The 26196-nt window shown below is 36.2% G+C and overlaps 1 protein-coding gene across 1 annotated transcript in view; it reads right to left on the minus strand.

Moving 5' to 3' along the window:
• Window positions 1–26196, minus strand: part of LOC118745941 — a 222809-nt gene that overhangs the window by 45736 nt on the left and 150877 nt on the right. The window contains exons 2-3 of the mRNA XM_036479608.1: window positions 15924–16135; window positions 2602–2812 (exon numbers count right to left, since the gene is read on the minus strand). Of these exons, the coding sequence (XP_036335501.1) occupies window positions 2602–2812; window positions 15924–16135 (423 nt within the window). The remainder of the gene's footprint in view (window positions 1–2601; window positions 2813–15923; window positions 16136–26196) is intronic.

Genomic DNA, 26196 nt, shown 5'->3' on the forward strand with positions numbered 1-26196 from the left:
CAGAAGCGAGCAAGTGCGTATTTATACGAGACACACGCACACACCTATGTATACCCACAATGTGCTAGCTTAGTGAAAAAGTTTGTTGAACAAATTTCCATTTTCTCAACTCTTGCTTTTTTGCTTAATTTTAATTATAATATTAATTTTTTGTGTTGCTATTCGACGTTGATGCTCTTAACCAACCGGCGATGCTGTTGTTGAAAAAATACTGTTTTCTTGCTTTACTCTTGCACTCCTTCATACACCATATAAAAACTTTGCTTTATGTTATTTACAGTTTCCACTACGACGGGAAATTTTCATTGTAACTTTTGTTGAAACGTAATTGTATTCACAATTTAAAAAGCGAATGGGGCAATATGAAATGGTTGTTCTGCGCTCGCACAATCTTTTTATGATTGTCGCCTCATTAACCTGAAAATAAATGTTGCGCATACGACACGGTGTTTTGTTGCTGAAGGAGGTTGTTGTCAAAAGTTTTTATCGTAATTGTATGCACCTTCTTATGTACATTTCCTCATACTATCTTTAAATACAATGTATTTAAATGAGAAATGGAAATTCAAGTGGCGCAGCGCAACAAAAAAAAACGACCCAAAACAGTTTGAAATTTCTCTTAATTCAACTGAAAAGAAAACAAGTGGGAACACATATACTGCATTCGACGTGTTGAAAGCTTTATAAATATTCGAAAAATTATTTGGCTAAACAAATGAATTTGTCAATATTACTAAAATTTTTAACTCAATTAGTTTTCAGCTTTAGTCTGCTTCAAAACATATAGGCTACTACTTGGCGTTCCCACAAGTATGTTTAGAGACCTGTTTCATGTGAAGCCTATCTTTCTAAGGTTTAAGAACAAATGAAGGTTCTACCCAACCAAATATTGTTAAAACCTAAATAAAAGATTTGAAAAATATCACAGCTAATGTCATTCAAAATCGCAAGGCACCTAGTTATGACGGAATTATGGAAAAAAGGAGCTACCTTTTAAAAAATAAAATTATGCTTTAAATAGTAAGAGCCGGAGAGGACATCTACAACAACTATCATACTCAGGGAACCAAACAACACCTCAGCACCAGTTCTACGTTAGAAAAAAGCACGGAAACATAGAGCAGATTTAAAAGTTTTTTTTTTTACACAAGGAAAGCATTCGAATGAGAGAAACACTGCACTTGAGTTTTTTAAGTGTCTATCAAGCCTTCTATAATTTTATATAAATTAAAGGGCGTACTCCTGAAAATACACATGCTATTCTCGAAAGTTGCATGAGTCAGACAAACTTCGTTTAGAACAAAAAGCTACTCCATTCGTGCAGACGTTGCTACAGGGAGCATTCTTTACCCTTTAAGCGTTCTTTAGCCATTAAGTCAGGCATTCATTAAGATTGTTTTTACATATAATTACAACCTGGTAAAGACTGTTGTTGAAAATAGGGAGTTCTTCGCTCGCTGGTGCGTTAAGCAGAAAGATATTTTTCAGCAGAGGTGGCTGAGTGGCTAGAGAAGCTTGCTACCAACCCGCGGGACCTAGAATGATCGCTGGTACGAGCAACATCGAAAATAGAAAGATTTTTTTCTAAGGCGGTCGCCCATCGCTAGACTATGGCAAAGCTGCAAATGTAGTATTTCTGCTACGGAAAAGTTTCCCATAAAATCCATTCTCGGTTCGGAGGCTGCAAAGTATTTTAGGATATTTGTGTGTCTCTTCTTGCTAGCTTGTGGCTGTGTGTTTCCGATACAACGCTTATCTAGTTTTGATATATGCGATCAAAAAAACTAAAACTGAGGCTCTGATGACTTGTGCTGTAAAGCTTATGGTTAAGCCTCCATTTTTCCCCTTAGAAATCAACTATTTTTCATTTTGCCAACTGCATGAACGAGGTCAAGCTGAAGGCATACGGGTCGATGTTACTACAATTCCAACGGTAAATCAGAACCTATACCATGGATCTCTCAAAGAACACATTTGGTCTCTATCTAATCTAAGGTTCTCCAATGGCTAAATGTTATTTAATCTGGCTTCATTGTAACTAGCTTGAAGTCCTCTTCAAAAATCTTTTGCTAAAAAGTTCGAAGTGTCTTGAATGGAGTCCAAAGTTGCCCTTCCACAAGAAGCGATGAAATTAGTAGTTGCTTGTTTTTTTTTTTTTTTTAATTAAAGCTTTAGTGTATACCTAATTTATGGATTGGTTCCCAGTTTTATAATTATAACTGTTTTACTGTCATAAAAAAGAAGCAAGCGCTTTCCTTAAATAGCTTTCGATCTTTCGCTTTCAGTCCAATTTTTTTGTCTAGAATAAAGTCAAGCTCCAACACCTTGACCATTTTTAAAAGACTATTTACCATTTGAAAAGTGGGTTTGAAATAAGGAGTTTTTTATTTCGTTGTAGAAAGCATTTTAAAAGTATACCTTTGCAATTAATAACCGACTTAGATCTTAAGATACCCTACATTGCTTGTTTTTGACTCTTATTCATTTGGACGATTTTTATTCATAAGCATATACGTGCTAAATACTTAAATGTATATGCTTGTAAACACACATATATATGTTTGTATGTATAAACCCAGACTTAACCTGAAAGCCACTTACCAACAATGTTTAAATTCACCGAGAAACTTCGCACTGGTTGGGTCGATATTTGGCACTCGTAAATTCCGGCATCACGCTGCTGTGCCCATTTTATTTGCAAAGTCCATTCATCAATGTCCCGATGATATGATGTTTGAAACCGTTGATCTGTAGTGTACGTATATGTGCCAACTGTAAGGATGTGCAGGTCCCGATGACGTATCCAGGCCACCTGAAATAGCGAGTAGGACAAAGAATTAGAACGAACAAAAATAAGAGAACATATCTACCTATATAATCAATACCATACATATTCATGCTTATGTATTTTTCAGGCAAATTTATAAATGTGGATTAATGATTTTAGTTAACGCCTTCTGAAGAGATAACATGAAATGGCAGTAAAAGGCTGCTAGACTTTTACAGTGACAGAAATTCTGAGTCGTCGGATGCAACTTCAAGAGCACTAAGCCTAACTTTCAGGGGCCATAATCACCCCACCTGACAGGAAGTTATCAGTTTTGTAATGGCGCAGATGCGCCAGATTTTTGCAGACAGAATATCGCTGCCGTGCGTGCAACTGTCGTAAACGATCCAAATTAGACGATTCCAAGCCGCGCGAAAGAATTGGAGTTTTCCAGAAAAAATTATGGTTCCTTTTTTCGGAAGAATCTGGCCTTGCATGCTTACATGATCAAGCTGACGCTAGATCTGAAGCGGCACGATGAATTTCTGCGCCGAGATTTTACTGGTCGGCCTGGACCGGCACCTGAACTACCGGGTTTGTTCCAAAAAACCTTTGTATGTTTTTTAAAAATTTTATAGATTTTGAGACCAGAAACATCATTCCACTGTTTAAAAAACGAAAAAGTAATTGCATTATTTATTGCGGTTTTAATGAAATGCATGCAGCTGTGCATTCTTCTCACAATTTTATAACATTCAACTACAATTATAATTAAGTGCTATTAAAGATATTTAATTTGAGCCATGGTAAAAATTTCTAGGCCCTCTGAGAGCCTAATTATATTGATTCTGAAGTTAAATTTCTAAATTTCATTCGACATTTTTGGTATTTTTTTTTCAATTTCAGAGTAAAAACAAGTACGGCGCCACCTAGCAGGTTCATTATTTGCATTTGCATGAAATCTGTGCATATGTAAATACGAATTTTATGGATAACTGGACTCCAGCGCCACCTATCGAGTTTTCTGGTAGACTTTAATATAGTATGCAAGAAAGCCTCCGAAAATTTGTATGTATGTGAGCAAATCTCACGAGTTGTTTTTTTTAGTGTCACTTCCTTCTCTCGGCAGACAAAAACGCTAAAGCAGTGTTCTTGCATTTATTTCAATCAATGGAGTTGCAGAAACGAGTACAATAAAAAATAGATAAAGTCTTGGAACAATTTTAGTCTTAAAACGTTTGTCTAGGTCTGTCAAAAAGACATAATGAGTTTTTTAATAGCTTTGGGAAGTTTTCAAATCGAATGCTGATATTAGAGGCAAGGGACTTTGGCAGCAAATAAAAAATATCTGTGAAGTTTCAAGAGTGTGCCACCAAATTAAAAAAAATGGCAGCATGCAGAATATTAAGCAGACCAGCCGTTTGTCCTTCTCAAAAATATTGTCCTTCGCTGTCCTCCTTTTGAACAAAAATGTCCTCCTTGTCCTCCTTTTCAAGTTTTATAGAAGGGAAGAAATTTTTTAAAAATTTCGTTTAGAATATTATTTCATAATCGTACATAATCATTGTATTTAAAAGGAGTTTACATTGTTCAACATTCAGTTAAATGACGTAAACTTTTTGTACTGAAAGTTTAACAGTACAAATGCCTTTTAGCCGTAGTCAGTAATATTTAATACGGATTTCCCACTGCACGCCAATTACGTAGTTTGGTCTCTCATTCGTAATTCGCACTCCAATCACCCTTGGAATTACGTAATTCGCCATACTCAATTTTGAGAGCGAATTACCACATTTGTTGGTAATTCTGATCCAATTACCATGCGAATTACGAACAAATCGCTGCCGTCTCTAATTTTTATCGGACATTTATCGAAACCAGTTCTCAAATCAAAACTTGCACTTTTTATAAGTACAAAATGCAATTACTTAAATTTTGCATACATTTTATAGCGAAGAAAAATAAACAAAACACAGAGATAGAGAACTGCCAAATCGAATTAAGTATGTGCGCATGGGAAAGGGGTAATTCGCGATCGTAATTGGAGGATCGAACAAAGTAATTCCCAGTGTCGTATGTAAGCCGTATTACCCTTCAAAAGATGTTCGCACGGGGCGATTTTGCGTTCAACTCTCGCAGGGTTGCACGAAAAAACGTTGAATGGCTAAATGTTGGCTGGCGACCAAACGCCTTTTTATGGCGAATATTTTGATATATTTTTATGTTTTGATATTTTTAGCCATTAAATTTTTTTTTCGTGCAACCCTGCGTGACAACAAAATTTGGTGCGAAAAGCACCAAGTTGGCAACAGTGAATGTAAACAAAAATATTGTGACGTTAGTAAATGATTGGATGCTGTCAAATCGACAAAGAGATGTTTAGCGATCCGCGAATGACGCCACCTTCATTTCCTGCATCGTGCTACGGGGTGTATACTTTACTCACACAACTACGGATGTAAGAGCACGAGTTGTTATTTTGACTTTCTTTGTATATCTTTTTGAAATGAAACTTCTTTAGCGGCGGTTAGGTGGTTGGGAGTAAATTGGCAAATTTAACAGAAATTGCACACGGAAAACGTGCAACGGAAATTGCACACGGAAATGGTGCAACGGAAATGGTTGGTATGAAACAAGTGCTTGAGTGTATGCACATAGTATCACGGAGCACAACACAAATCGAAGGAGAAGCTCGGCCAAACATTAACATATTGTGTAAGCGCCAATCTATTACTGTACTACAACCGATTTCAAAATTGAAACGTTTTTGAAAGGAGACATAGACATTTAAAATGGTGTATAACAATATATATTTAGACCAGTAAGCCCGGGCAGACGTTGTCCTGCTAAACACCGATACATAGACAGGTTATATGCATCCTAGATATTATGGGTCTTCACACCGAAGACTGATACTCGGTAACTCGGTGTTCGGCTTTTTTTCCCGTATATTTTGTTTGTGTAACACTATTTTACACTGTGTAACACTATTTTGCACAAAAAAAAATACATGGGAAAAAATACCGAGCACCGAGTTACCGAATACCGAGTTCGGTGTGGGAGCCACATTGTTGCTTACGTTTCATTTGGTATCGAAATTTACAATATATTGGTATTATTCTCTGGTTACAGTTAAAACATCAACCAGGGGAATGAATAACATTGGATGGTATCCAAACGGTAAATTTCTTGTTGCTGTTGATATGCGCATGTTTATATGTATAAATACATACATTGTTTTGTTGCTATCCTACCTATTTCTCCTTTGTAGTTAGCGGAAACGAACATAGCGACACGGGATTTTTAAGAACGCTGCGAGAAGCATGCAAAAAAATGTCGATGAAGAAAATATTTTTTCTTGGATCCAAAACTATCCCGTTTTTTACGATGGAACCAACAATACACACCCACAAAATTTCATTGAAATCGGTTAAGCGGTTTCGGGGATTAGCGTAAACGAACACAGTGACACGGGATTTTTATATATTAAGATAACCAGAATGCGAGAATCATAGAAAAAATGTCGATGAAAAAAATATATATTTTCTCGAATTCAAAACTTTACTATTTTTTATATATTTTTTTTTATTTACATCCATTAAATTTATCGCGAAATCTCTTGCCAAAAAAATATCCCTATAATTTTTTCTTAAATATTCATCTGAATATCTTGTCGAATAGCCAGTCGGTCATTGAGGTACTCTCTTCTACCCATTTTAGATCTCAACTAGTGGAAGACTTTAGGAGAGAGCTTTCCTATATCTCAGATCAATACGTAATTACCCTAATATGGTTCCTGAGACATAGGGACATTTACGGAAACGTGACAGCGGACGAACTAGCAAGGTGCGGCTCCGCACTGAATGTGTCTCACGGGGTGGCCATGGGCGCTTCGCTCAGGGAGATAAAAGCAACAATCACCGAAATTTATCACTCGAAGGCTAAGCAGAGGTGGAACCGTACAGGATCGTGTAGGATTACCCGGCAGTTCTGGGTGTCCTAAGACCCATTTAGACCAAAGCTCTCTTAGGAATGAGCAAAGAAGGTATCTACTAACTTAATGTCGTAATTGCTATGACTCCGGCTCAAAATAGGCAGTCGAAAACTTCCTGTGCGAGTGTCCAGGCCCTTGCAAGGATGAAGCTAGAGACACTCGGCCATCCATTCCTGCGGAATGTGGAATCAAAATGGCACACTTTCTCAAACTGTCATTGTTTCTATTTACACAATATTGTATTTGAATGCTTGGTTATAAACTAATTTTATAGTATACATAAATTTTTATTGTATTTTGCAGTGAATTGTTTTCGTTATTTTCTTGCTAAAATACGTGTGCTATTTATTTTTGTTCCGGCAATAAAATATTAGGAAAATATTTCTAATTGCATATTTTACTTGTATATGGCGCATATTTTTGATTATTGAGTGCATATTAAATATATGCGCATATTTTCGATTTTTGAGTGTATGAGATTCAGAGCCCTACACATAAACATTGTTTTATGGAAAGACTACGTGAGCAGAAAAATCAAGTCAGTTTGTATTATTGGACCAGATGGGTTATATTTTGAAGCGCGACCAAAAAATGATCGCAGCTCGTGGTATATTTGTTCTATCACCCTTCATTATGTTGTATGTGTTGAATATTAAATACTTAAAAAAATTATCACATGTTTTAATGCACTTCTTCCTTCGGCTAGTTAAAAGTACATATAATATGTGCCCATTTATATCCTAAGTTTCATCTCCACATGTACATATAGACTATCTTAAATACACCTACACATTATATGTATCTCCAAATATCTCGCACTTCCAGCGAAGACTTACGGTGAAAATGAGCAGCACAGCTGTTGGCATGCCAGCGGCATAGACATAATCGCCCCCACGTCTCAACAGCTGCCTGATGCCGCAAACGCTTAAAACACAAGTGCCGCATTTTATGCCACATCATAAATCTTATGCAACATTCGTGCACACTTAAGTGCTGGCCGGTAGTCATGGTCATGCCATTTGGCTTACTACTGGCGCCATCGCAATGTCAGCGCTGATGCAACGAAGGCTGTGAGAAAAGCACGAATTACTTACTTTGGGGTGTTCACGAGGCGGCATAAAAATGCGACCGATGCCAGGTTGGAAGTCTATATATATACCAGTTAATGTAACAACGTCTGCGTTTAGGAGCAATGGAGCAAATAAAAGAAACAAACGGTGCCAAATCTCTCAGTAGCGGATCATATTGGAAAAGAGTAAGCGGCGGCAATGAAAAACCGAGAAATGCTAAGTTTGAAAAAACAAGTTCTTAATTATGGCAAGTTCTTAATTACTAGACACAATTTCTAAATTATACAGTAAAATTTCAGAGGAAAATTTAAATACTATTCTATTAACTGATATACCTTTCTGACAGTTAGAAGGACGAGATTCGATGACGTGGTGGTGTACATATTAGTTCTTAAGTTATATTTTTTTCGAAAGTAATCATTTAACGTTTTCAGGGATATTAAAGTATAAAGTTTTAAATGGACACTTTCAATACTTAATTGCCCATTTGTACATTGCGCTGAATTTTTGAAATAATGTTTTGAACTATCCATATCTTTGCTTCTAAAAACTCCTAAGTCCCGAGTTTTGCGAGTATGTACATAAATTGATTATTATTATTTTTTTATGCTAGACTTACTGTCGCACGGTGTAATTAGAACTTAGAACTTAGTTTTCTGAATGTTCTACCGCATAAGATGTTTACTAAATGTTCGGCATTAAAAGCCTTTCTTCCTCAAAGCATCAAATAATCCTAAAACTATTTATTTTTCCACGGTTATATACAACCTAACTGCCTACCGTTCAACATTTACAGCGCACCACCACTCACGCGCATGTCCTTTCCACGGATCTTGATGGCACTTAAACGCTCTTTTACAAATAGCCTGAAGTACCTCTTAGTTGCACAAACTCTTATCTTTCCACCTTTGCTTAGTTACAAGTTTGTACATTGTTGCCATTTTTGCGATTTTGTTGTTCACTTAGCTGGGTCTACTGTATTGCAACTTGGATTTTGGCTGTCGATGTTTGAAATATTTTCATATTTCTGCACCGGTTGGCGGGTGAAATGCTGTCAATATGTGTTCCGTCCTGGCGCGACCACCATACCGCATGGTGTGCCTAGGTTCATTTTCTATATGTTCATATGTATGTATTATGCCATGTACAATGCCATAGTTTACCTCACTCATTCAAAGCCAGTGAGTAGGCAGAAAATCTCACCAATTACAACAAATAACAATAAGGACGCGTGATTTGGCAACCTGATTTTTCAAGTACCAGACGAAAATACAAAAGTGGCAATACATATTTCGCTTTTTGGCAAACTTTCAAATATCTATTAATATGGAACTATAAAATAGCAGTTATGACTGATAACGTTTTCGTTTCTACAACAAATTTTGCCTTTTCATTGCCCTCTCCTTAGCGTTTGTTCAAAGAGGACAAAGAAGGGCCAACTTTTTTTGGTATAAACGAAAACCTTATAATACTCGTATATCACAAACCACACGCTTTTCTGTTATTGCAAAGAAAAAAAGTCGTCTCAGTGAACTCGATGAAGATCTCTGTTGAGGAGATGCGATGATCCCCGGACTGTAGGTTTGTAGGGTAGGTTGTTGAGTTAGGAAGACGCCTACGAATGATTCGTACTTCAACCCGGAGGCAGATTTGCCTATTGTGAACACCTACTGTGAGTGCCAGGAGGAGGCGCATCCTTCTAACCACGGTTAATCCATACAATCGGTATAAAGTCTATCAAACCACTTACCACCCCGGATGATGCCGTGGATGTTTGTTTTTTCACCTCCGCTATCTCCCCAAGCTATTGAACAAACGTTATACCAAATGCTTGACACACCTTCTCTGGAGATCTGGTCATTTATATAAGAAGTTGTGAATCGAATCCTTTTAGTCTTCATCCCGCCAACTTTTGCAGAGGAATCTTGTTGGTATACGCCATCGTTGGAGCATTGGTGCTATAGTACAGTGCCCTTTTACGACACCATGAAGAGCCTTTACTTGGAGCCTAATGTTTTAAATGCCGCCTGGCTGTCAACGAATAAAGTGACGTTCCCTGACTGAGACTCACTGTCCCGTATGAGAGAAGTCGCCTTATTTATGGCAAACATCTCCTCCAGAAAGAAACTGTAGTTATCAGGCAGACGGTATCATTGTCTTATTTGAAGGTCCTTGGAGTACAGATCCGAGCCGACTCCTTTTCAAATATTTGAGCCATCGGTGTATATGGATTTACCGACAGAAGGCCACCTTCTTAATCTTCCTGGGTTGGAAAGTGTATGGGAATCTTAAACTATAATCCCAGGATGACATGAGGCAATCAGTTTCGACAACTACGTCGGCCTTGATTCTATCACGCCGTCCACTATTTATTACCCTCAAAACCGCTTCGTGCCCGTTGTTGGTCTGCTTCCACAATTTTGATTCCCTCAGTCTAAGGGCCCCTTTTGGGGCTGCACGTCTTACGAATACTTGTGGTGGCCTCAAGTAAAATACCATGTTCAGCTCTTCATGTGGTGCGCTTATCACGGCACCAAATATACCGAGACTTGCGAGCCTCTGTACTCTTCCAATTATTCTCTGCTTTTATCCAGGTTAAAATCGGTCGTTTAACTGTAGTGTACATACCGTGAATGATATGCGGTGACATACTCCAGTTTTTCCCGAAAGTCCTTTTAGGGGGATACTACGCTGCTAGCCTCTTCCTTGCTCTTTCCTCTGCGTTACGCCTCCACGTAAGTGTGGAGTCAAGGATAGTACCTAAGTATTTACCCTCGGAGGAAAGGTTCGGAATAGTCCTTACCAGCTTTGGTAAGGGGAATCCCGAAGCTTTTGTTTTCCTTGTGAACAAGCAAAGTTAGGCTTTATATGGGTTAACTCCTAGCCCATTTTGTTTTGCTCAGTTGGAAACACTGCATCTGCAATGATCACTATCGAGGCTCACATCCTAAAGAGCCATACGTCATGTTTACCATCTTTTCACACTTCGTTTACGAGTTGGTCTCACCGCAATCATCTGGAACTAGCTGATCCAACCTTTTTGACACCTCAGAAAATAGACATCATCATTGGAGCCGAGTACTATGGCCAGATAATAAAGCCAGATATCATCTACAACTCACCAGACACTCCCATAGCCCAGTCCTCCATTTTTGGTTGGCTGGTACTTGGACCAGTTCAGCACACATCAACCATATAACCTAATGTCTTTTATACAACGGTGTCTCAAGACAACAGTGCAATACAACAGTTCTTAACGAATTCTGGCTTCAGGAAGAAGTTCCTAATCCGCAAGACAACGTGCGCTCACCCGAAGACCAAAAATGCGAGGACTATTTAAAGAAAACTCATCAGCGTCACTCATCAGGTCGATATATTGTCCGAATACCATTAAAATCTCCAGACACGTCACTAGGTGAGTCATATAATACAGCATACAAATGTCTTCAACGTCAATTACGAAGGCTTCAAAGGGATGAACAATATAACCAGCTCTACAATCAATTCATGCGTGACTACGAAGAACTTGGTGATATGGTGAAGACCAAACATGACACTTCGACAATAGGTTCTTCATGCCACCTCATGGGGTCCTGCGAACAAGTAGTACAACCATTAAGCTTAGAGTGGTTTTCAACGGATCCAGCCCCACTACATCCGGATACTCACTACATGACATTAATTTAACTGAAGAAAAAATTCAGCTAGATATTACCGACATTCTGTTGTGGGTACGTCAACACAAGTATGTATTCGCAACGGATATCACGAAAATGTACCGCCAAATTATGGTACATGAAGATGATTGGCACCTCCAGCAAAGTCTTTGGTTGGATAACCAGAACAACATCACGCCATACCAGCTGACCACAGTAACATATGGCATATCAGCTCAATACCTGGCAATTCGCGTTTTACTTCAATTAATTGAAGATGAAGGAAGTAATTATCCTTCAGCTTTGGAAGCAATAACAAAGGGCAGATATGTTGACGACATCTTTGGTGGAGCTGATGATCCTGACACTTAAGAAATTGTTGCTAAAGAACTCTTTAATCAATGCAAGGCGGGCGGTTTTGCCCTTGCAAAGTAGAACTCAAACAATACATCAGTGCTTGAAAGTATATTCTAGTCTTCAAGCTCATTATCATCAATATCATTCGACGACTGCACTACTAAAATACACGAATTAAATTGGAATCCTTCAACAGATAACTTCAACTTCACGCCACAATCAAGGAATTCAGTACCAAAATCACAAAATGCCTCATTATGTCTGAAGTAGCTCAGATATTTGATCCACTGTGATTCGTTTCTCCACACACGGTGCGCGCCAAAATGCTATTGCAGGAGCTCTGGTTGCACACCCTGGGTTGGGATGAGCAAGTTCCACAATCACTTGAAAAATAATGGCTAAACATTAGAGAAGATCTGCCACATCTAGACAAAGTATTACTTCCAAGATGGATATCCACATACCGATACTCATTATGTGAATTTCACGGACTCTCTGATGCATCTCAACTAGCCAGGCTGCAGCAATCTACATAAGAATACAATCGCCGTCCACAGGGCCCTCAATCTCACAACCCTGAGTAAAAACTAAAGTAGCACCCCTCAAGAAAATCACGATCCCGAGGCTAGAATTAAATGCTGCGCTAATTCTGGCCAAACTTCTACATTATGTTCGAGCTACACTTCATGTGAACATAGACTCATTCATTTGTGGACGGACTCCTCAGTGGCACTCACGTGGATCAATTCTAAAGCAGCCAGATGGAAAGACTTCGTAAGGAATCGAGTTCATCAAATTCAAGATCTTGTGCCTGACGCAAAATGACATCATATTCCAAGTAAGGACAATCCAGCTGACTGCCCATCAAGAGGCATCAACGCTTCACAATTAGTCAACAATACTTTGTGGTGGACGGGACCCACCTGGCTCTCTAAGTCAACGAAACATTGGCCACAGCTACAACCTCTCCATGATCAGGCCTGCACCTTGGAAGCACAGGCTGGTCTATCATTCGTTGCAACGACTTCAACAAAACCACCTCAATGGGATCTCATTACCAGGTACTCTAGCATATTTAGACTCTTAAGAATCACTGTTATTAGCTTCAAAGCAACGTCAAGACTCAGAAGAGTGCCAGATCTCTGTACATCAGTCACTCCCACTGACTTAGAAAGAGCAAGAAATTTCTGTGTAAAGTCAACCCAAGCAGCATATTTTGCTCATGAGCTTAAGACACTGTCAGCAAATCAAAACCTTCCACATACTTATGTATTAAGCCGTCTAACCGCCTTTATCGAGGAAGAAGGAATCTTAAGAGTTGGAGGACGACTTTATAACTCTCAGCTGGATCCTGAAAGCAAGCATCCTGAAATCTTGCCAAAAAACTCTCCATTTACCACTCTGGTAATAAGGCACGCTCATCTAAAGACACTTCACGGTGGAGTGCAACTCTATCAACAATTAGGCAGATCTATTGGATAATTGGTGGAAGGTATCCAATAAAAACGCACATCCTATATTGTGCTGACTGTTCTCGACAAAGAGGAATCCGAGCACAACAATTAATGGGTCAGTTACCTCAAGCCAGATTCATTCCATCCAGGCCATCCTACAATACTGGTGTCGCCTATGCCGGTCCAGTTACAGTATCCAATTGGCGTGGCCGAGGCGCCAAAACTCAAAAGGCCTTGACATGCGTGTTTGTATGCATGGTCTCATCAGCTGTTCATCTCGAGTTAGTGAGCGACCATGCCACAGACGGGTTCTTAGCAGCTTATCGTCGCTTTATTTCACGTCACGCCAATTGCCATACACTCTTCTCGGACTGTGGAAAGAACTTCATTGGAGCAATAAAAGAGATTAAGAAACTCTTCACGCAATATACTGAAGAACATCAAGCCATCACAAACTTCATAGTCGAACATGGAACTCAGTGGTTTTGCTGTTTAGAGAGCGTCAGCAAAGTTAACGGTATAAAAGGTCACGGCGATGTAAAAAAACGTGCTGACTGTGCCTTACAGATCAGTAGCGCCCGACGAAGGGTTAAAGCCTCAATCAAATTAAAAATTTGATATATCGATCAATATGACTTATCAGCGGTTTCCACAAAAGTGAGATTCCTACATAAAAATCCACTTTAGACTTAACTGTCATGGATGATGTTTATGCTGACCTTGTATATCCCTTTTAGAAGAACTAACTAATGTATTTCAAAGTTAAATTTGCAATGAAGAAGAGTTCTAAAAGTAGCCATTAGCCATTTTATTTTTTATAGCTTTTTTGGTCCTAAAAGTCCGTTCCTCGAATATGTAAGTACTCTTCTTAAAACAGTGGCGTTTGGAATAAGCTAGGTGGTCAAAATTCAATCCCAGATTTCTGGAAAAGGGTAAATTTTGAACATAAGGGATATCCCCAAAGCACTCAACAAAAAATTTTTTTATGTGAATTTTTAATATTATATCGTTTTTCTGGTTGCTTTTATTATATCTTTTTTACCACAAAAAAAAGTGGACAATATCTGATATTGTGAAAATATTTTTTTAAATATCAAAAAATTTATAAATTTTTTTAATAATTGAACGACCGAAAGCAACATTTCACCGCATGCCACCAGGCTAGATTTCAAATTCTAAGGACACCATTTGTGTCTATGAAAATATGCGCGCGAGTAGAATTTTTTTCTTAATTTTTTTTCGGAATCCATTCATTATTCGGTTTAGGGATTTTTTTTAGAATACTTTTAAATTAAAAGAATATGTTTATTTGAAAAAAAAAATGATTTAAAAAATTCAGTGCGATGTAAAATAACAACAAACGGTATCATATAAATGAAAAAATTCTATAGAATTATAACAGAAGAAATTTTTGATCCATAAGGACGTATGGGTATGGGAAATATCCTTTAAAAATTTTGCCCTTAAATATTCTTGAAAGTTTGCAAAATTTTTTTTGAAAAAATTATTGTTTGAGGACTAATATACGCACGACCTCTTCATAGAATTACGACTCGCAAACTTTATTTACTTAAAAAGATAAAATTTATTAAACGCACATTTTCAATACCTACTCGTCTTTGTAAACCAAAAAAACTTTATTGTTTTTAAATTCTACAAAATTGTTTCTCTCATTTGGTACCCACTGTAATATACACCGATATTTGAATTAATCGTACCTTTAAAATTTCAAAGTCCATTGAAAAAATCCTTACGTCGGAGTGAAAAACTAAAAACGCAGTTTCACTATATTTGGCTCATTGTTTCGTGAGTATATCGATTCTTTCGTGTGTTTTGAAATTTATTTGTTTTTGTCGGATGGTGTTATATTAAATGTTTCAAATTTTTCGAAGAATGGCAATAGTCGATAAATGGGATAAAATTGCACGGCATTAAATATTTCTTAAGCCAAAATTTTAGCTGCGCGATGTTACTGAAGCTACTCAAAGAGATATGAAATAATATGCCTAGTGAAGCGAAAATTAAGATATCGTTTCGTAGATGCGAATAAAATCTGGTTATAAGCGGCAGGCATTCAAGCTCTTACCATAAATTCATACAATATTACAATAACGGGTAATAGTTGGCCCTTCATTGGTCATTTGCTTGGTAAACCGTTATTGAGTGAAGGGGAAAAACAACGAACAACGACAAATGCTCTTTCCAACAAATGACTTTTTGCTCCCGTACAGCAAGGATAAGCTGGCGATTTGCTTAACGCCTTAAGGATCTGTTGACGCATTCCAAAACCATGTTTTTGAGGTACCGACTTTATTGCGGGAAAAATGCTCCACCAATTGCGTACGAAAAAGTGTATAAATCCTGATGGAAACCAATAAGAAAATTTTTATTGATACAGTTTAATATAATTTTTAGGTAAGGATGGTAAATTACACTAAATATATTCAAACACCGAATCCGGTTTTGCCTCAAACCAAACTCAGCAAGCGATAACGGAAATGTTTCCCACCCTATCGAAAAAATCAAGCAACACCAGCATGTGGGTCCTATTTACATACATGTACATGTGTATTCCTTGTCGTTACCATTACTGTAAAAGTGAACATGACATTACAATTTACTTACCGTTTTATTTCCCAAATGTTTGACACGACATCCCAAATATGCAGATTTGCCCACGAGCGATGTAATATTCTTCGGCATTGTCATGTCAAAGTATGGTTCATTCCGTCTGTGGCCATGTGGATAGTGTAACGGTGGCATATGTGTTGGTTTTGCATCCAAGTTATTGTGATTGTTGTTGTTTACAGACAGCCTTTGGTAACACATTGTCAGACCTGAAAATAAGGTGTGAGTAAGTTAACATGCTTTAGTATACAAGTATAAAATAAATTAGTACAGATCATAATATCGATATTTTTATTTGGAATAATTTATGTATTAATTATTAAAAAAACGTCAAAACAATTTCATTTATTGTAATAACTAAAAATAGCTAAACAAATTTAATTAAACAATAAAATTTTATTTGTTTTTATACGACTGCAACGCTCTTGTATGCACATACTTATGTAGATATGTACATACACATAAATGTAGATGTAAACAAAATCCCACTGCTCACTTTAAATATACTAAAATTATTTCTACCGTTTAGCATATACCTTTTGACAAGTATTTATTACTTGCACGCCCAGTGAACCACAAACACATCGCATATTTCACTCGTGACGAAATTATATTTAAATGCCACATAAATGCTTTTAAATTTATTTTAATTGAATTTTCCCCAAACACCAATTTGGCTGGTATCATGTGTTGTCAGCCTAATGCAATTCAGCATGCAAAAATAATCTACATTTTAAATCTATACGCAATTAGGTGAATGTTGCTAAATATAATAAAAACAACATTCGGAGCACAAAACGTTGATATGAAATTACATACATTACCACTGCGTGATACCCATTTATTGGGCCAATCTTGCGAAGCATGAGTTGTCAAAAACATTAATTTTTATACTAACCTAGCAGAGGGCCGAACTTTGCATAGCGGTTCGGTATTCCGAAAACGCGCATTAGCGCATAGCTGCTTATATCACTCCCTTATGTCACACTGATTCTCGTTCTCGAGAAAGCATATATCATTTTGTGGAGAGAAATTCTCTACATAGTCGCAGTGGGAGGTAGTATCACGCTACTACTTAGTAATCAGCTTCACCTAATCAATAGTAAAATTTAGAAATAATTCTACATATTACTAATCGTGTGATGTGAAGATATGTTAAGTATTTCAAATAGAAGTATTTGAAATACAAATGCAAAACTGAGAATACGTATTTGTATTTTGTATATATAAACATATTTTTACAAAAGTTTTTTGTATTTGTATTGTGGCGAATACTGCGGCAACACAAAGCGAACAACGAGAAATAGGCAGAATGTTCGAGGAATGACGTAGAATGTTCCACAAAGAGAAACGTCAAGTTGGATGAACACTGCGAACAGCGAGAGAAAGAGAATGAGCGATAAACTTCAGAACGTTCTAGAGTTGCCATAAGTGTGAGCGCAGGTATATAAGAGCCACAACACAGCGGAGTTGGGACAGTTACAAGTCAGCAAGCTACAAGTAAACTGAGCGGAGAATTGAGTTGCGAATAAGCAAGCTATAAGTTTAATTGTGTTAACAAGTAGTAAAGCGTTGTTATTGCTTTAACAAGTATTGTAAAGTGTTTTTACTGTATTAGCAAATATTGTAAATTGTTTGTTGTACAATAAAGTTAATTGTACTACAATTTGGTCATCGTTAGCATTTATTTAACAATCCAGCGATACGAGCCCGAGTATATTTGGGTAATCCGGACGAGGGTTCAAGGATAATCGTAACAGTATTTTAAATATTCGTCATATCATAAGGTTTTTCCGTACAATTGGGTTATCAAATCCCGCATAAAAATTGCGATCCAGCAAGCGTTCGGGATCGAGGTCATGAAGACTGAAAAAAATCATATTATTTCCTCTAAACAGTTGTTATATTCAAAATTGATATGTAAACAAATAATTTTTAGGCAAAAAACAAAACCGATTTAAATTCTCATATAAAAATTTAAGATTACACAGCCACACAAAAAAAAATTTGTGTTCTGACCCAAAGGTCTCACTATGTGTACTTTATGTTTTTGGGGTCGCTGAATCCGAATCCGAGGTCCATTTAACCCCATCAGTTCAGGGTTTTGATATAACCCCAGAAAACCAATATGGCGGAGACCTTTTGGAAAAATTCATCGGATTCGCTTGAAACTCGTTACTCGGGGGTTTTCGGGGTCGCTAATTACGAATATGATATTATTTTTTCAAAATTCAAAATGGCGGATCCAATATGGCGGACACTTTTTGTAAAATTCGTCGGATTCGCTTGAAAACACAGCCACACAAAAAAAAATTTGTGTTCTGACCCAAAGGTCTCACTATGTGTACGTTATGTTTTTGGGGTCGCTGAATCCGATTCCGAGGTCCATTTAACCCCATCAGTTCAGGGTTTTGATATAACCCCAGAAAACCAATATGGCGGACACCTTTTGGAAAAACTCATCGGATTCGCTTGAAACTCGTTACTCGGGGGTTTTCGGGGTCGCTAATTACGAATATGATATTATTTTTTCAAAATTCAAAATGGCGGATCCAATCCCAAAACTCCCAAACTCCGGACTCCCAAAACCCCTGAGTAACGATTTTCAAGCGAATCTGATGAATTTTACAAAAATGTGTCCACCATATTGGATCCGCCATTTTGAATTTTGAAAAAATAATATCATATTCGTAATTAGCGACCCCGAAAACCCCCGAGTAACGAGTTTCAAGCGAATCCGATGAATTTTTCCAAAAGGTGTCCTCCATATTGGTTTTCTGGGGTTATATCAAAACCCTGAACTGATAGGGTTAAATGGACCTCGGATTCGGATTCAGCGACCCCAAAAACATAAAGTACACATAGTGAGACCTTTGGGTCAGAACACAAATTTTTTTTTGTGTGGCTGTGTTATCGTTTACCTCTTCATGATCCAATGACCGGATTTAAAAAAATTTAGTATGGGACCACCTGTGAGGCAACACCTTTCCTTTAAGAAAATAATTATTGAATCGGTCCAAAGTTATGCGGTAACATACATAATAGAAAAATAAAAAAATATTCCGACAAATTGATAACCTTCTCCTTTTTGTGAAGTTGGTTAAAAAAGAGTTGATTTAGAGAATCTACGTATTCATTTTTAATTGATAAAATCTTTAAAGTTTCATCTTTTAAATTCGACCTTATTTTAGTACACATATGGGCATATCTCAGGAACATTTGATTTTGGTGATTATGCATAGTTTCGTAGGTATATGCTCAAAATCGCTATATCTGTTGGGTATTTTTGAGAAGAAAATATGTATATTATATTAAGAGTTACTGTAGTGTTTTATCCGATCTGAAACAATACCCGCTCGATGTAGTCCCAAAACTAGCTAAAAAATCAGTGATTCTGGATTATTAAAATTTAACAAAGTTTTCCTGTTTTTCACGTAACTTTTTTATTATTTGATATTTGAAAACGGAGTTAAAGTAATATATTCCATATAACATATTCTTGAAAATTACACCAGAGCTGAGTATTCGAAATAAAGCAACTGAAAGAAAAATCAAGAAAAAAATAAATTTTTCCACTAGTACTCTTATTTGTCGATAGGTGGAAGGTGCTAGAAACGGAGTGTTCTTTACTTGTATAATGTGTTCATAAATCGGTAAGTGTACAAAGTTTGAGCTAGTTATTAAGACAAAAATTTTCCATGCCAAGTGTTTTATATGTTTTTGGGGTCGCTGAGTATGAATCTGAAGTCAGTTTTGCTCCATCATGTCAAGATTTTCTTCTAACCTCAAAACAAATGGCGAAAGTTTCCCCCGTCGTAGCTAGTCCTGTCCTTTGAACATATGATTCCAAAGAAGATAATTTAGGTAGGCCTTTTTAAGTGAAGCCATTCCATAAGGCCTACCCATCTTCTTCTTCTTCTTATTTGGCGCTGTAACCGCCTAAGCGATTTTGGCCGAGTTTAACAAAACACGCCAGCCGTTTCTCTTCTGTTCCAACTGACGCCAATTGAAAATGCCCAAGTGAAGCCAAGTCCATCTCCACCTGGTCTTTCCATCGCAGAGGAGGCATTTCTCTTCCTCTGCTACCACCAGCGGGTTCCGAGTTGAATACTTTCTGAGCTGGAGCGTCGGTGGCCATTCGAAAGACATGGCCAAACCAGCGGAGCCGCTGTATTTTAATTCGCTGCATTATGTCCATGTCATTGTAAAGCTCATACAGCTCATCGTTCCATCGTCTGCAGTACTCGCCGTCGCCAACGCGTAAATGCCCGTAATTCTTCCGCAAAATCCTTCTCTTGAGTACTCCAAGAGCCGCCTCATCGGCTGTTGTCATTGTCTATGCCTCTGCCCCATATACCAGCAGGTACCAGGCTTGATGAGTGACTTATAGAGTGTGGTTTTCGTACGTCGAGAGAGGACTTTACTCCTGAATTCCCTACTAAGTCCAAAGTAGCACTTGTTGGCAAGAGTGATTCTACGTCGGATTTCCATACTGACTTTATTATCAGTGTTAATGCTAGTTCGCAATTAAACGAAATTCTCCACTTTCTCGAAATAATATCTGTCAACAGGCCTACCATGAAGGGCTGATAATTGCTTCCCTGCAGAAAGGCTTATCCATTTACAATTTACGCGAATGCATAAATTTATATTATTTAGCATTACAAACAGTGATCGGACTAAAAAATATATTTTGTGTGGTAGAATCTGTAAAAAGATCTGGTAGATTTCAAAAAAAAATGTGGTAGATCTCTGGGTTTGGACCAAGCTTTGTAAAAAAATTAAAAAAATCCTGCAGATTTCACCTAAATTGCAAACTTTTTAATTAGACTCTAAAATAATTTAATTTTAGTATAATAAAGTGCAAGATTTTTCCTTGACAGTGTAAAGCAGTTCCTTCCATATCAAGATATTTTTCGAACATGTTTTAAGAGATTTCTTCAACCTTGTGAAGTGCTGCCAGCTTTTCTTTTTATCACATTACGAAGTAGCGAACAAATGTGGCACGTTCCAGAAACAGCTAGTTAAGATTTGCCGATTTTGAAAAATTTCAAGTTAAGGTAAACCGCCTGATAATTTCACAAAAATCGCCGTTTTTAACATTTTCGCTATTAATTCTTTTTATAAGTCATATATTTAGCAATTTAACACAATAAAACCACGTCGAAAAATTGACTACTGAGAAAATTTACTATTTTACAGTTTATTTTATCCTCTCATTCGGCTTTGTTTACTTTTATTTGAGAATATTCATCGTCTTCGGGAATGCGGAATCTTGTATTATATCATTCTTGATATAATGGTGCTCACAAAAGTGGCAGATCTACCACAATGTGGTAGAAGTCCGATCACTGATTACAAATGAATTTCAATATACATTCTAAGTTGCAATAACACATATTTGATATAAACCTCAAGCAAATACTTTAAGATCTACGTCCTGTAAAAGCCCTTCTGGAAGGCCTTTGTATGTATGTACGTGTGAAAGTTATTTCAAATGTATTTCTATTTTCAAAAAACGTATTTTTGTACTTAAATACTAGTAGTTTGTATTTCAAATACCTTTTTATGACGCATTTGTATATTTAATTAAATATTATTTTACAACTACTTTTATCATCTTATGCCCGCGTTTTCAGGAATCCGGACATCCGGACAATCCAGAAAAAAAATAATAAAAATAATAATAAACTAATATATCTGTACAAAAATTACCAACATTTTTGTCCATATTTATTTATGCATACTAATTTCTTTGGCATGAGGAGTTAATTGCCATTAAAAATGCTCGATATGCATAATAATTAGTATTCGAAAATAATTCGTTTAATTAAATTTTATATCTAATACTTAATAAAGCTTTAAAAATAATTTGCAGCTCCGAAAATAAATTAGAATACATGTTAACAAGTGAAATGTTACATCTAATTATTTTAATTTGAAATTTTGTGAATAGTTTGCAAAACGTGTGGCAATTATCAACATATGTATGTACATACCAGGGTTGTTGCGAATATTCGCATCCGCATTCGCAACCGCGGAGCTTCCGCATTAATTTTAACATTCGCATTCGCTTTCGCAATAATCAATGTGGAGCTTTTGCGAATGCGAATATTGTGCAAGTGAACTGAAAAAACGTAAAACGTATATGTATCTAGCAAACAAAATGACAAATTTTAGCCAATATTTTTTGCCCGTGCTACGTTAAAACGGTCCCCCCACGTCCCCTATCTTTTGTAATTTAAAGTCGAAGAGTAAGATCCTTCAATAGGTATTTCCAACGGAAATGTTCAACATCTGGCTATCAAGAGAATAGACTATTTGCGCGTTAAAAGACAATTAGGTAAGAATTAGTCGTGATTCCTCTGAGAATTGTCCAATAGGAAGAATTGCAAAAGGATATTATTTCTAGTCCATACGTCAGAGTAGGTGGACGGTTGTACCATGATGTAGTCTAATTCTAAAGTTGAAGTTAATTAACGAAATTGCTTTCGCTTTTACAATTCCGTGGGAAAGAAAGCGATGTGACAAGGAACTGCTTATTCCATCTATTAAATTTTTTATCTATTTTGCTCTTTTTCGCAAATATTGACTTACATTGGGACATGAGATAACTCAATTTGGTTTTTAGATCCTCGAAACGACCACTTGTTCGTCTTTTTTAGCTCTTTGATCAAATAACTAGACATATTTTTGCTTGAAACTATTCTCTTTTGATGTATGGCCTACTAAAGTGTTCATGTCCCGGCTTAATTCATTTTCAAAAAAGTCGAAAAATGGTTAAAATAAATGTCTAACCGTAATTAAAGATCAAGATATATATGGTAAAATTGTATGGAAAATATTTCCGTAGAACATTTTACCCATTAGCTACCGCCTTAAAAGGTCGTTTTGATCCTTACTTCAAGAAACACCACAAAAAGAAAATTGGGAAGTTCGTTAGAGGATTAATATATTCTAGAAAATTATTCTTCGGAAAATTTTACTGGGGGTCTTGTCAGGCAACAACTTGCTGCCAGCCACGTAAAAGCCTCTAAAAAATTTAAATAAAAAATCAGCAAAAAAAACTTGGCTTTTGTCTACAAACAAAATTTTAAAATTGAGGTTGGCTCTTATTCCTTCTTCGCATAGATTTTTCGTTTTAATTTCATATAGACTTTGCCTGAAAAGATCCCTAGTAAAATTTTCCGAAGAATTATATTCTAGAATATATCGATCCTCCAACGACCTTTCAAATTTGAATTTCTTGAAGTAAGGGTCAAAACGACCCTTTCAGGTGGGAGCTAGTGGGTTAAGATGTTCCACGAAAATATTTCTCATACAATTTTACTATACATGTCTTAACCTTTAACTTCGCTCAGACATTTATTTTAACCATTTTTCCCCCTTTTTTGAAAACTACTTAGACCGGGACATGAAAACTTTAGTAGGCCATAAAACAAAAATGCGAGCTAACTTCTGGCAAATCTATCGAATGTTTTACTGCCGGATGGGTGTACTTTCAGAAAATGTTAACAAAGTTCGGGCTGGTTTCATCTGTGGCGCAGTGGTATTTAATAATTTTCTAACTATTTATCTATATAACTAAGTTCGCCTTGGCTATCCAAAACTATTTATAATATAAAGAAAAATATTAGCAAAATATATTTAAATACCTGAGTATCAAGATTCTAGAGCTAGATAATACCAACAAATAATTTTCTTAGCGATAATCTACTCGAAAATTGCCCAAAATCACTAATTCAGAAAAGCTTAGCCTTCAAGACGTAAGCCGACTTCACTGTTAAAACTTAATAAGTATTTTTTACGGGCATTTAAAACTCCAAATACTGAGTACCTTATTTAGTATTCTAATTATATACTATGGTGGAGGTTCCTGAAATATTTTTTTTTTTTTAATTTTTTTGGAGCTAGCTGTGTCAATGTGTAACGTTGCGAATTACTTTAACTGATTTGCGCAAAACGGAGAAAGTTGTGATTAAAAATTCCATGCCCGTTAGAATGTGTTGTTTTTTCTACTTCACAGAACGAAGGTTATTTTAAAAGTAGGTCCACTCGATTTATTAGTTTCCCAACTTATGGCATAAAATGGCCAGCTAAGGGATATTTTGAATCAGTGATTTGTATACGTTATGTAAATAATAAATAACTTTCAATTGTGTTGAGTGGAATTTTGGAGGATGACGGTTTTATTAATATAAATAGAAAATAATAAAAGGGCTAATAAAGGGTAAAATAGGCATTTTTAATGTAGATAGCAATACAATTTTTACAGCTGTTGTTTGTTACAAAGAAAGCATAAGTTTCCTTAGCTATCAATTGCCTTTTTTATAGCAATAACTTAAATAATAGTCTAAATAAGGGGTTGTAACAAAAGTTCGGCAATATTCTTATTTGAAATAAATTTCGGACTGACATTTAGTTAGGCTTCTTTATCTACATATCAATAATCGTTGTTTAAAAAATTCTGTAAGTGTGTATAGTTGTCGTTGCAACCTGTTCCGTTTGAGTTGTTTTCGCATTTTGTTAAATTTGTATTTTAATTTGAAATTAGACTTTGCAATAAATATAAATGTGATGATGAAGAAATAACTGAATTTTTGTCAAAGCAAAATTGAGGATAAAAGTAAAAATGACAGCAATGAAAAATTCAGTCATTAAATTATCGAGCCATCGAAATTGACAGAGTTAACCATGTTTATTGAGTTATCGGAATCTATCGATTTATTCGGTTATACAAATTTATTGGATTACCGAAGTTCGTCAAGTTAATGGAATTTATCAAGTTATTGATTTTTACTGAATTATAGATATTTTTGGAGTTAACGAAACAGCGAATAAGCGAATCGAAGTTTTTGGAATTTTCAAACTTAATCGAGTTATTGAAATTTCTAGGGTTATATAAGTATCTAAATTTTTTTCTGTTTGTCGAACTCTATCGAGATACAAAAGTGTTAAGAGTCATCGAAATGTATAGTTATCTAAAGTTTATCGAATTATCGCTATTTCTTTTATCAGTTATCGGTAGCTATCAAAATTTGTCGAGTAATCGAATTTTATTGAACTTATCGAATTCTATCGAGATATTAGAGTATAACGAGTTATCGAAACTTATAGTTATCCAAATTTATCGAGTAATCGATATATCGATTTATATCGAAATATGTAAATTTTTTAAGTTATAGAGATTCATCGAATCTTCGAAATGCACAGTCATCGATAGTTATCGAAATTTGTCGAGTTTTATTGAGTTATCGAATTTAAATGTTCGTGAAATTCATCGAGTTATCGATATATATCAAATTATCGTAATTTATCGGCAAACTGGAACTTTTCGGGCCAATTCCAAGTCCTGCCAAAGTCCTTCAAAGTTATAAAAACTTGTAGTCACGTTTTAATTCCAATGCAGGAGATTTTGCGCTTAATACTGCTTAATACTGCTTAATACTGATTGAAAAGCTTTGCCTTTAATGGTATGTGTACTCGACCAGGACTTTGTATTATAAGATATGGAACGTTTTGAGTCTTAATTTGCTCGTGTAAAACAAAGTTTGAAAAGTAGTCCCGCTATAATGTTGACCTAATATCTTCTTTCTATATATCAGAGAATCAGTAAATATATTATTACTTCACTTGGATCTGTACGTTGTTCGTCATGGGCTTTGTCCGGTACGTCTTATAACGTCTTTATTTATTACGTAGTGTTGCATTTGCATATCAGTGTTGCTTAATGGCAATTTATTTAGTCTATGCTGCAAAATATGTATATACTGTCACTCAGGCAATTCCAACATATGCATCCATGCATTCCAATATTTGACTATCTTAATGAATGCTGAACCCTTTACCACAGCTTTTCATCCCACATTTACATGAATATTCACAGAAAAGCATTAAAGTCAACTACGAAAACTCTTTAACAGTCGTAAATTTCATTTAAGCAATTTTACAGATTTTAAATATACTATGTACCTACATTCACATTTTAAAAAACGTATACATATACATACGTACACACATAATTGTACGGCAGGGAACTACGAACATATTGCTCTTCGCATTTCTGTGTTAATGCCAACGAAACGAAAATTTAACAAAACTAAGGAAGCTATAGTACCGCGGCTGTGGTATTTTGCATTACTCATACGCCATGTAGTACATACCGCTCATTCGTAACAAATAAATTGCGGGTATTTTAACATTGCTTATTTCACAATTTTTGGTTTTTTCGTTGGTATGTGTAAACGAGTGCATTTGTGTTTTGCATACG

This window comes from Rhagoletis pomonella, unplaced genomic scaffold (genome assembly GCF_013731165.1).
Source record: "Rhagoletis pomonella isolate Grant_MI unplaced genomic scaffold, Rhpom_1.0 Rhpom_scaffold_00010, whole genome shotgun sequence".
Taxonomy (NCBI): Eukaryota; Metazoa; Arthropoda; class Insecta; order Diptera; family Tephritidae; genus Rhagoletis; species Rhagoletis pomonella.